The following is a 12,858-nucleotide window of genomic DNA, read 5'->3' as shown; positions in this document are numbered from 1 at the left end:
CAAGGTTTTATACGTAAATCATTAAAACATCGCCTATAGGTATCGACATTTATACAAGACAGAGCCGATCCCGTATCAACCTCCATCTGAAAGGGCCTATTCTGTACTAAAAGTGACATACACACCGGTTTATAGTCTGCCAAGGACATCTGGTACATAGGTTCTTCATCATCGTAATCACCATCATCATCACTATCAGCAACAGTCACGCCCGACTGCTCCGAAGTGGTCGTCTCGTCGACTGGCTCCTGCATCCAGTAGGCACCAGTAACCCTGCGCCCGCGCGCGCCGCCTCGTCCGCGGCCGCCGCGCCCGCGCCGCCCGCCGCCGCTCACGCTCGCTCCGCGTGACGCGCGCATGGGATCCTCCCCCATTTCATTTCGTCGTCTCAGACTCGGCTCTTGACCCGTAACATGATTTTCAGGACACATCCTCCGCAAGTGACCGACCCTTTTACAGAAACTGGGGATGCGGAAAAACTTACATGCACTGGTTCTGCGTTTTCCTCCTTATAGAGTCTCCAGTCTCCACTGATTCGGCGGCACTTTATTTTGTTGTATTTATACTTAATTATAGGGATCCCTTTGGTTTCAATTTTCTTCAACACACAATATATCGAATCGAGTTTTATTTTACATGTATTGATGTGACATGTGACATTTTTTCTCTTTTTTATTATCGCCTTGCCGTCTATATTGAAAACCCGACAAGGAGGTCAGAATTCATAGGTTAAGTATTTAATACGTGGCGCAAACATTCCCCCGGCCTTGAAAGGAATAGCTTTCAAAAAGTTATTTAAAATAAATCATTTACTACATAATAGCATCCTTATTGCTCAGAGAAAACTAAATTGACATAAACATATGAAGCCTCCATAACTTGAGAGAGATAACTAAATACTAATAGAAATATGAAATTATATTATTGAGAAGGCAAAGGACATAATTTGACCAAAGGTCTTTTAAGTGTGCCTGATTTTGTTTTAACCAAAGCAACTCTGGCAATACCGTCCTTGCCTGGAAAGAGTTGAGTTATAAGACCTAACGGCCAATGTAGAGGCATAACATTATCTTGAAGGATGACTACAACAGTTCCTTCCTTAATAGGCTGAGAAGGAGTATTCCATTTTTGTCTGGTTTGCAACGTGTGCAAATACTCATCGCGCCACCTCTTCCAAAATGATTGCGTTAAGCGATCTAATAATTGATATCTTTGCAAAAGATGATCAGATGTTACCTCCGCAACAGACGCAGCTGGAAGATATTTCAATGGAGTAACATTAAGAAAATGAGCTGGCGTCAATGCGGAAGGTTCAGCTGGATCAGAGCTTAACACGGATAGCGGTCTAGAATTTAATAAAGCCTCAATTTCACATAGAATTGTCATTAATTCCTGAAATGACAAGATTTGTTTACCTATCGTACGAAACAAATGTGATTTGACGCATTTAACGTTACTTTCCCAACATCCTCCAAAATGTGGAGCACTGGGGGGAATAAATCGCCAAATTATTTTATTGGCTGATAGTTCAGTTTCCCAAGCGTCTCGATACTCATTCGCAAGGAAATTATGAAGTTCTTGCAAATATGTATTGGCTCCCTGGAAGTTGGTTCCGTTATCGCTGTACATATATTTTACAGGACCACGTCTGGATAAAAACCGCTTAAATGCTGACATAAAGCTTGCTGTACTTAAGTCAGTTGCAAGTTCTAAATGAATTGCTCGCGTTGTGAGACATGTGAATAAGCACAAATAAACCTTTTGACTCTTCACGCCTCTTCGTCGAACAGGTGTACAATACAACGGACCAGCGTAATCACAGCCAGTATGTATAAAGGCTTTCTCAACTTGATTTACCCTGCACGCTGGTAAATCTGCCATCATTGGGGAGTTAGCCTTTGGCTTGGTCCGGAAGCAGTAATTGCATAAATGAATGCGATGACGAATAATACATCGAGCTGCTATGATCCAGAATCGATGTCGTATAATAGATATAAGAGTTTCAGGTCCTGCATGTAAATGGTGTCGATGATAATAATCGACCAGTAGGTTAATGATGTGATCACGACGTGGCAATAACAAAGGATGTTTATAATCGTAATCTTCATCAGAATTACTGAGACGTCCTCCGACGCGAAGGATTCCATCTTGAATAAATGGCTTCAGGCTTGCTAAAGCTTTTGTAAACCCTTTTTTCAGGGTCATATCTAAAATATGTTGACTGAAATAAACTCTTTATAGAGCTCGTACGATTTCTAATTCGGCTGCTGTTAAGTCATCAGCACTAATAGGGCCTTTAGGTAATCGTTTTATAAATTTTAAGATATAGGCAACTGTGCGTACATATTTAACCCATGACGAGAACCGTTTAGACAAATCATAAATTAAGTTGTCGTTCGAATTGTCACAAGTCACTAAAGAAACCGTTTTTTCTTCAGGAACGTTGACTTCGTCTGGTATAAACGCCTGAATCGGCCATTTGTTTTTCGGGAGTTTCATCCATGGAGGGCCTGATAGCCATAGAGGATGGATCACCAGTTGAGCTGGAGTTAAGCCTCTAGACAGGCAGTCGCTTGGATTTTCTGTTCCCTTAATATGATAAAAATGATCGCTTGATAAGTTATCTTGAATCTTGGTAATTCGATTGGCCACAAAAGTTTGCCATCGATGAGGCGACGAATGAATCCAACAGAGTGTCACTGTTGAATCGGAGAAGGCCAACACAGAGTCGATTGGGTATCTGGTTGAGTAGGTATCAACCACCCTTTTTATAAGTTGTGACAATAGCAATGCTGCGCATAATTCCAGTCTTGCTAGGCTGACAACCTTCACGGGCGCTATCTTAGATTTAGCGCAAATTAAATTAATGACACCTCGGTCATCATTAGGAAAAGTGACGTAGGCATAAACCACTCCACCATAAGCTCTTTCACTAGCATCTGAAAAGCCGACTATAGTTAATGAACAGTTTTCAATGACACCAATATGTCTGGGAATGCTAATGTTAGATAGTAGCGGTAGTTCACCTTGGAACTGTTGCCATTGGCGTACAATATGATCAGGCGGCAATTCGTCCCAATCAATTTTCAAAAGCCATAACTCCTTTATTAGAAGCTTAGCGAACACAATTACAGGGGCAACTAGGCCCAGAACATCGAATAGTCGAGCTACCGATGAAAGAATGTTTCTTTTACTACACGGTCGATCGTCGGGACTAACCTGGAACTTGAATACATCTTCACCAGGATACCAACGCAGACCTAAAATCTTCAACGTTGTATCATCGTCGAAGGTGACACTTTGGGATAAATGTTGTCCTTTCGGTATTTCTTTCAGAACAGCTGCAGAATTTGACGACCACTTTGCCAGTTGGAATCCACCTTTCAAGAACAAATCCAGCAGTTGTTTAGTCGCTTGCATAGCTTGGTCTTCATCAATAACGGAACTGGCTACATCATCCATATAAATATCACGAGATGCAATTTCCTTTGCGAGTGGGTATTTATCACCTTCATCAGCTACTAACTGTTTGACAGTTCGCAGTGCCAGAAAAGGACTGCTACGTAGACCGAAGGCTACCCTATTATACTGAAATACCTTTATAGTTTCATCAGGATTAAACCTATAAAGTATACGCTGATAAGGACGATCCTCCCCCCGTACGTCAATACACAGATACATTTGACGTACATCAGACGTGATAGCAATACCAAACAATCGTAAGTTTAGGAGAATGCAGAACAAGTCAGCTTGAAGACTTGGTCCTGCGTGAAGTATGTCATTTAACGATAAACCGCTTGTGGTCTGTGCACTAGCGTCCAGCACAATTCTAACCTTTGTGGTTATTCTGTCAATTTTGACAATTGCGTGGTGGGGTATGTGATAAGCATCATTTGACTTATCATTTGGAACCTCAGATAAATATTTTTTATCAATATGTTCACGGATAACTTCATCATAAGCTGGTTTTAATTCAGGTTGCTTGACGAATTTTCTTTCAAGCGCTAAAAATCTGCGTTCAGCAGTCTTGTAAGAATCGCCTAAATTGCTTGGGTCCAATTTAAACGGAAGTGCTACTTCATAACGTCCGTCTTCCAAACGATTGATTGTATTCTTGAAAATATCTTCAGCTTTTTTCTCGTCTGGACTATGAATCACTCCTCCATCCAAATCTTCAATTTCCCAGAATTTTTGCATTAAATTTCCGACATCAACCGAAGTAAAATACCCAGCTGCTGAGTAGGAAGCGTTAACTGCGGGAGCATCGCCTAGTATGATGTACCCCAGTGTAGTTTCTAAAGCGTCAGGCAAACCAGGCTCGTTTTCAATTTTATCTGATATTAACAATTTGGTGAATAACTTAACACCAAGAAGTACATCAATTTCACCTGGAATCGCCCAAGAGTCATCTGCTAGATGTAAATTATCAAACAGATCAGTTGCAGATTGATCAATATGACAGGTCGGTAAATCAGGCGTGATCTCATCTAAAACAAGCGCTTCGATAGTATATTGATGTTTAGGATCATATCTTGACCTAAATGTTAAGTTGACAGTTCCTCGGATGGGTTGTGTTATCGTTGTTCCACCTAATCCATTTATTGACGTCACTGGGCTGCTGTGTACAGGAAGACCTAAATTCTTGCAGCACTTCAATGTAACGTAATGTTTCTGTGATCCTGGATCCAGCAGACATCTCAAAACCTTGTCCTTGCCGTTACGCCCACTAGCGAGTACCTGAGCAGTGGCGAGAATTTCCGTCAAGGGTGATGTAGTCTGTCCCGATGCCGAATGAGTACATACAGAGGCACCGTTGTCCTTTACGGATGAACTTGTGCTAGCTTCACTATCATCCTTAGATGAAGACTTGGACTCGTTGTTATTCATTGCAGGTTTTGAGTTTTCGAAGTGTAACGTTGTATGATGTTTGCCTTTACATTTACGACAAGTTTTCTTCGAGGAACATTTCGATGCAGTATGATGCGTGTTCAGACAATTAGTGCACGCGTGAGTTTCCTTAACGAAATTAAATTTTTCGTTAGGCGTGAGTTTCATGAAATTATTGCAATTATAAAGTTGCGAGTGATCATTACTCTTGCACATAGCACATGAACTTCCGTTGTCATGCCCTTGCGTGCTAACATACGCTTGGGGCGTGCGAGGGAGGGGAGCTCGCACGCTGCTAGTGTTGGCAGCGGAGCCGCTTTCAGCCTTAGTTGGCGTTCGTTGCGATGTCCGATATAAAATCTTCACTTGTTCCCTAACGAAACAAATGAATTCGTCATATGTAGGCATTGTAGAAGAATTCCGAATAGACATCTCGAAATTCTTTGTGGTATCTGAATCTAATAACTTAAGACCCAGGTGAATGAAAATAAAGTCACTTAAGTTTTCGAGCTTGAGTTGTCTTATTGCTGAAATAGTAGCAGCAAACGAATCAATTATTTTTTCTAAATTAGATGCCGAAGGACCGTTGATGTTGACAGGTTTCATCGAAAACAGCTGGTTTAAATATGACGTAGCTAATGCGCGTTTATCATCATATTTCGCGATCAATGCTTCCCAAACTGTGTTGTAATTTTCTGCGGCAGGTATAACTCCCGCACAGATCGACTTTGCCTTTCCTGTCAAATGACTAAACAAATAATGAACACGCTCAGAATCCGTAAGTTTTTTATTCTCATGTATGACACGCTTAAATGTTTCATAGAAGAATGGGAAGTTTTGAATATCTCCATCGAAAGAAGGAAGTTCAATCCGAGGGATTTTAATGGAGTCGTCCTTACATGAATGGCTCGAATCCCTGGATGTCGAAGGGCTCGGAGCAGGTGCATCAATTTTTGAAATTTGACATTTGATTACGCAGTAGAGATCTTCAAACGCATTCATTGCGTTGTAGTTGACGATGTACTCCGGGTCCAACTCCAAGTTCAGAAGATTGACTTCATCCATCAACTCTATAAATTCTTTTCTCAGTTGATCGACCAATCGAGCTTGCGCGATGAACTGCGAGAAAGCCTTCTTGTCACTGCTTAACTTTGGAATCATGTCATAAATATTTTGTAAACGCATGAAACATTGAGCACGTTTTGCTTCCGCGAGCTTAAGTCGCGTTGCCATGGTTACCTAGTTATTACTATGACAGCACGAAAAAATATGAACAATTTGTGCTAAGATGCACAAATAATTATAAATTATATTCAACTTGTATAATACCTTAATGCAAGTCGAAGGAAAATGAAGTAAATACGAACGTTCCGCTTGTATAATACCTTAATACAAGTGTAACCTTCGCAATAGGTTAATTACAGTTTATGAAAAACTGAGGCTTTCAGGAATAATTTACCCGTAGCTTTCAGTTTAGTTGAGTGTATTTAGTAACTTAAAATACACTGAAATTATATAACGAAAATGGCATGCAGAAAATGTTCCGTGAAAATTATGTCACAATATGACAGTTATAAAATACGAAATTTATTTGTAACGCATTTATAAGGTAGCGTGATGAATAATCCCACACGCTACGCGTAAATGAAATATGAAATAAAAATAACAGACAATAAAAATAAATTAGTTTACTGACCGTACTTTGAAATAGAATTATGACGGGAACATTTTTTTGAAAATTAAGAAACCGAAAGGAAATCCGAAATTATATTTTGTACCTACGCGATTCAGTGAGCAACAAGGTTATTATGTAATATTTTTAAAGGTAAATTTGGAATCCGGTTCGAAGGACCAAAAAAATGGGGATGCGGAAAAACTTACATGCACTGGTTCTGCGTTTTCCTCCTTATAGAGTCTCCAGTCTCCACTGATTCGGCGGCACTTTATTTTGTTGTATTTATACTTAATTATAGGGATCCCTTTGGTTTCAATTTTCTTCAACACACAATATATCGAATCGAGTTTTATTTTACATGTATTGATGTGACATGTGACATTTTTTCTCTTTTTTATTATCGCCTTGCCGTCTATATTGAAAACCCGACAAGGAGGTCAGAATTCATAGGTTAAGTATTTAATACGTGGCGCAAACAGAAACTACAATCATAGTTGCGGAATTTACAGTTTTCCGTTTTATGTTGAGTATCACCACAAGCCATGCATTTAAACATTATGTTTATTTTGTTCACATCGACAGGGGTGGTCGGGTGTGGGTCCACTGCACTGGCATCCCGTTCGGCCGCCTCCAAAGTGCACGCTAGTGTCACCGCCTTGCCGTAGGTTAATTTATCGTCCTCCGCGAAAAGTCGTTGCCGCGTATTTTCACTTCTTATGCCGCACACTAGCTGGTCACGTAAATTGTCTTCTAAAGTCGTTTTAAAGTCACAATGTAAAGATAACTTTTTAAGTTCTGCCACGTAATCCGCTACTAGTTCGCCCTCCATTTGCCGTCGCTGCCGAAATTTATATCGTTCGGCCAAAATAGAAGGTTTAGGTTGCAGATGTTTTTTAAGTAAGTCGACGGCACCCGCGTAAGTTAATTCCGAGGGCTTCTTCGGACTCGCTAAGGTTGATAATAACTCGTAGGCCTCCTCTCCCATGACCGCTATCAACGTGGCTAACTTAACGGTATCTTCCACCTTGTTCGCAAGGAAGTACATCTCCACTCGCTCGCAATACGCAGTCCAATTGCCACTTTTCATATCAAATTCACGCAACTTTCCCACTGACATTGTTTTAAACTTGTTGAATCACAATTACACTGTCTTTTTCGAATTATTTTTACCTCGTTCGCCACTGACAAATAAAAGACGTATTGAACGCGCACCATTTATTCTGAGACAAAGGATACCTAGCTACCCACATATGGGTTATTATTAAGTTACCCTACATATACAACACTATTCAGTTTAGAAAAAAATTATATTAGAAACCTCAATATCATTTTTGAAGACCTATCCATAGATACCCCACACGTATGGGTTTGATGAAAAAAAAATTTTTGAGTTTCGTTCGAAGTATGGGGAACCCCAAAAATTTATTGTTTTTTTTTTTCTATTTTTGTGTGAAAATCTTAATGCGGTTCACAGAATACATCTACTTACCAAGTTTCAACAGTATAGTTCTTATAGTTTCGGAGAAAAGTGGCTGTGACATACGGACGGACAGACAGACGGACAGACGGACAGGCAGACAGACATGACGAATCTATAAGGGTTCCGTTTTTTGCCATTTGGCTACGGAACCCTAAAAACGCACAGTTGAGAACCACCCGTCACATATATAGTTGAATAAATCCTTACATTCGTTGAGCTACTTCAAAGAAAATCATCTCGGAATGACTTTTAACGTCTAGTCTGTATCTACGTATGAAGGTTGGCTTAATCATAATGTGAACACTTACTGAGTCTTGGCTCGTTGGTCTCATCGTCGTTCCCGGACGCCTTGAGGTTCTATCTGGACGCCTTGAGGTTCTATCCGGACGCCTTGAGGTTCTATCCGGACGACTTGAGGTTCTATCCGGACGCCTTAAAGTTCTATAGGCTATAATCGTACGTCCATCCGGAAACGTGAAGGGGAAGTCTGCACTTTGAGTAAAGGTATAATACCCGTGTTCATTTTTACTAGCGCAATGATACTAAGAACAAACATTTTGATTTACCTAATTAATAAGTTAAAGAAAAATATGTAACTTTATAAATAATATGCGAGACCATCATGCAGTGCACAAAAATAATTAAGACCCCCTCTTAATTACCTATGCTTATTTATAGCATTTTTTTTTTAATCCGGTAACAAAACTGGCCCCCGGTAAAGTAGGTATCTAATCTAATACCATGAAACGAGCAATTCTTGTTTATTTACTTATTTATATATATATATATATTTCAGGGATCTCGGAAACGGCTCAAACGATTTCGATGAAATTTACTATATATGGGTTTTCGGAGGCGGAAAATCGATCTAGCTAGGTTTTATCTCTGGGAAAACGCGCATTTTTAAATTTTGATATGTTTTCCGAGCAAAGCCCGCGGTCTCCCAGATATTATTAATATCTACAGTTTGGACGTGGAATCACGCAGGATTGACAATAATTTTGTGTAAATATATTGATATTGTCAAGTCGGTGAAGGGAGAAGTAGAGCTGATTGTCATAAACAATCGAATGGGGCCCACTGATTAATCTTTTCAACGCCGTGTCAAACACAAAAGATGTCACTCAGACGCCACGTCATTGAAGTGTCAAAACCACAGACTTGTAATTGTCGCGCTCGCGCTTGACAGACAGCTGAAGTGTGCGAAAGGGAAGCCATCACGTATATAGACATCGCATGAGTGCGAAAGAGTCAGACTACAAATGAGAAAACGTGACCATTTTCGAGTTTGACGACAGCCGCGGACGGCCAAGAGCGTATCACCGTAATTTTCAATTTGAAAAATATACACAAATTCGGAAGAAAACTACTTAATAAAGTAATACAATGAAGATAGTGTCTTGTAGTGTACCGGATTTCAGTATCACGGGGCCAAATAAACCTAGCAAATACTAATTTCAGAGGAATTATGATATTCCGAGCGAAATTGTCTTAACGATATTTTGTCAAATTAACAGCATAAAAAGTGTAAGAAGCCGGTTTATACAGTTAATTATAAGTTTTTCTTCCTTTGTGTGCTAATATTTTATCATATTACTCAATAATTTAAAATGTTTTGTGTAAAAACATAAACTGTTATTTACGCTAGGGCTTGACAAAATGTTCAAATGACAGTATCGATAACGTCGGTATATTAATAGCTATGTAATCAATCATTTCTTCACAAGACATCATTAAGATATTAACCTTTATAACCATTTCAAATAATAACGATTGTTATACCTTCTTGAAAACAGTAAATTTAAACTTCACTTTCCAAACACAGTAGGTAAGAGTTAGACTAAGATAAGTCTGCAACGATTTTGATAGCACACGCAGTGCAAGTATCGTACTTACGTCATAATGTCGTAGAATTTTAACGTTTAAAATAACATATTTGGAAAAGTAGTCGATAAAGTAATCAAACACCGACAGATTATTAATATGTTGTAACATGACATCACTATTTTCGATCTCACATAGACAATTTACGCACACACATGCATTTCATTTTTGGTCGCACTTTTGAAGATTGACAGTTGTTCTTGTCTATTCTAATTCTATGGTCAAAACTGAAGTTGAACTTTGTGTATATGCACTTAGGTCGATGTTGCTCTATGGTCTGTGACCGATTAATCGGTCTTTGGCGTTGAACCTACGGTGCGGATATATCGGTCATTGGCGTCCAAAAGGTTAACAGTCCGCCGGGCGGTATCGGCTTGTCAGTTAGAACAAAAAGTTAACAGTTCCGAACAACTGACAGAACCCTTTATGGAATGTCAAACATCAATGCTAGTGCTAGCTGCCGTGGGAACTAATTTCCCTCCAAAATATATTAACGTGACAAAAAAAATCCTAGTATGTAGTTAGTAATTAGTTTAGTATAGTACGTAGACATAAGTTTTAGTTTTAATTCTTATTATAAGTTCGTTAAATTTTAGTCACGATAATTTTTTGCAATAAAGTTTTTGTCTATCTATCTAATGTAGAAAAGCTGACAAAATAAGGGCAGCTTCAGTTGTACACCATAGCGAATGGGGACACAGAATCTGTGTAATGATCTCTATGTAACTTACCGTATTATCATAAATTGTACAATTCACAAAGTTCAGACTCGTCTCAATAACAAGCGCAGCAAATAAAAAAATCCACAATATTAATCTCATCATGACCACCTTGTTATAAAAATTACAAAAATAATATATCGATTTTAATTAAACTCAGATTGGACAGCAGCAGAAAATATCTTTTTAAACCTAGTAAGGTACCTACGTAAAGTAATCGCAAAAATGTAATCATGAAATTAAATTAAACTCAGTCGACTGGTAGAATTCAAATTAAAAAACAAATTAATGGCTTCTGTGTATTATTGAGAATAAACCTTATCTTTGATTAATTGCCACCTTATAATTATTGGACAGGCTAGTTCGAGCAGACATAGACATAGACATTTATTCATAATCTTCTAAATATTACATGTCAAGCATTCTTCCGTTCTTAAATAAATAAATAAATATTATCTTCTTACACAGATTGACTAAGTCCCACAGTAAGCTCAAGATATATAATATACAAATACATTAATACATAGAAAACACCCAAGACTCAGGAACAAATATCTGTGTTAATCTCACAAATAATTTTCCCTTACTAGGATTCGAACCCAGGACCGCAGCTTAACAGGCAGGGTCACTACCCACTAGGCCAGACCAGTTTTCAGTGTTCTTATACATATAACATTAAAATTAATTTAAATATTAGGATTAAATTATTCAATTAAATACAATACATAAGTAGTTATTATTAAATTTCATTTATAAATTCTTCGGTAGGTCAAAAAATATTTTATGTCAAAGAAAGAATAGTCTAAATTCTAGTTTCTTAATTGTTTTAATAATATTTGGGTACATTTCTTTGATTAGTACATAACAACATTGTTTGAGATTTATAAACGATTCGAATCAAATACAGGCGTAGGATTGCCGGTTGAACTAGAGGGTACTAACGTGTAAAATTGCAGTTTATATTTTGAACTTTTATATTATGTTTTAAGGGCAAATTATATGAAAAAATTCAATCAGTAACTAGTAGCATACAGATTTACATAACATTTACAGAAATAAACGTACAAAGGCGAACTTGTCCCTACTACTGCTAGACTATATTTGGGAGGGCAGACTAAGCAAAATCTTAAAAGGCAATCCTTTAAGGCTCGAAGAAAAAAATCACAAAAACATGTCTAATTTTCATTTATTTTCAATTGTAGGTTTATGGTTAACATGCATACCATCGCAGTATAATTTTAGAGAGTCATAGAGAGGCGAAACACGTGTCGAGTATTGTTCTTTTGGTGGTGATTTGTTATTATTATTTGCGTATTTATTTTTGCGGTGGGAGGGTGGAACATTAATTACACTGATTGACTAGCACGTTATCTTTTCGTGGATTAGAATAATATTTTTGTATTAATTATTTTTAGTTTCAAATAGCTAATAGATAATGTAGTTACGTATCCAATAACCGGGGGTATAATATTGACGAAAAACTTCAAAACCCGCGCGAATCTGTAAATTTTCTTGGCTTTACGCCCCCTCTTAAGTGTAATATTGATAGCTTATTATACAACTAGCGACCCGCCCCGGCTTCGCACGGGTAGTAAAGCGTAATATTTAATATGCCACATCACGTGATCATCAATCACGCGTCATATTAAATGAAGTGTTCGACGCCTCGGCCCGGAGGCGTTTTTTGCGTGAGTCATCCACGTGTAGTAAACTATTCCTACGGAACCCTAAAACTTGAAACTTCCTGACGATAGCACACTTTATAAAGTGAACCATTGTCTCACTATCAGTGGATCTTTCCGTCGCCGATGACAAAAGGTACGTCTGTTTAAGAGGAGTATATTCACTGTGAGTGTATGTAACTAACAGCAACACTGTGAGTGTGTGTAATATTTGTTGGACTTTTTGGTACAAAATGCTTTTTACTCATTGAAAGAATTTTTAGACTATATGCCGCAGGTTTTATAGTATAATGTAGTATTTAAATATCGTGACTGTATTACTTTTGCATGCTGCATGGTAGGTCATAAGAATCTAGTCATAGTTATAGGTAGTAGGTATTCAATATTTCTATGCCTATTCAGGCAGGATGTGCTGTTCAAAAATTGTTTCTTTTTTTACATCTTTATTGTACCACATTCAAGAAATAAATAAATGATTACTATTATGATTAAATGAAAACACTCTTGACTGACTTTTGACCTTGACAGATT

General features: G+C 38.1%; 1 protein-coding gene across 1 annotated transcript; it reads right to left on the bottom strand.

The window, feature by feature from the left end:
* Nucleotides 1-388: 388 nt before the first annotated feature.
* On the bottom strand, nucleotides 389-7,846 carry LOC134649708 (uncharacterized). The gene is made up of 2 exons (XM_063504536.1): nucleotides 7,040-7,846; nucleotides 389-462 (listed from the first exon to the last, which is right to left on the bottom strand). The coding sequence occupies exons 1-2, from the start codon at nucleotides 7,677-7,679 to the stop codon at nucleotides 389-391; spliced, it is 714 nt and encodes a 237-aa protein (XP_063360606.1). The 5' UTR covers nucleotides 7,680-7,846.
* Between the last annotated feature and the right edge of the window lie 5,012 nt (nucleotides 7,847-12,858).

The sequence above is a fragment of the Cydia amplana genome, chromosome 7 (assembly GCF_948474715.1).
Source record: "Cydia amplana chromosome 7, ilCydAmpl1.1, whole genome shotgun sequence".
Classification (NCBI taxonomy): domain Eukaryota; kingdom Metazoa; phylum Arthropoda; class Insecta; order Lepidoptera; family Tortricidae; genus Cydia; species Cydia amplana.
This window is presented reverse-complemented; position numbering and strand designations above follow the sequence as displayed.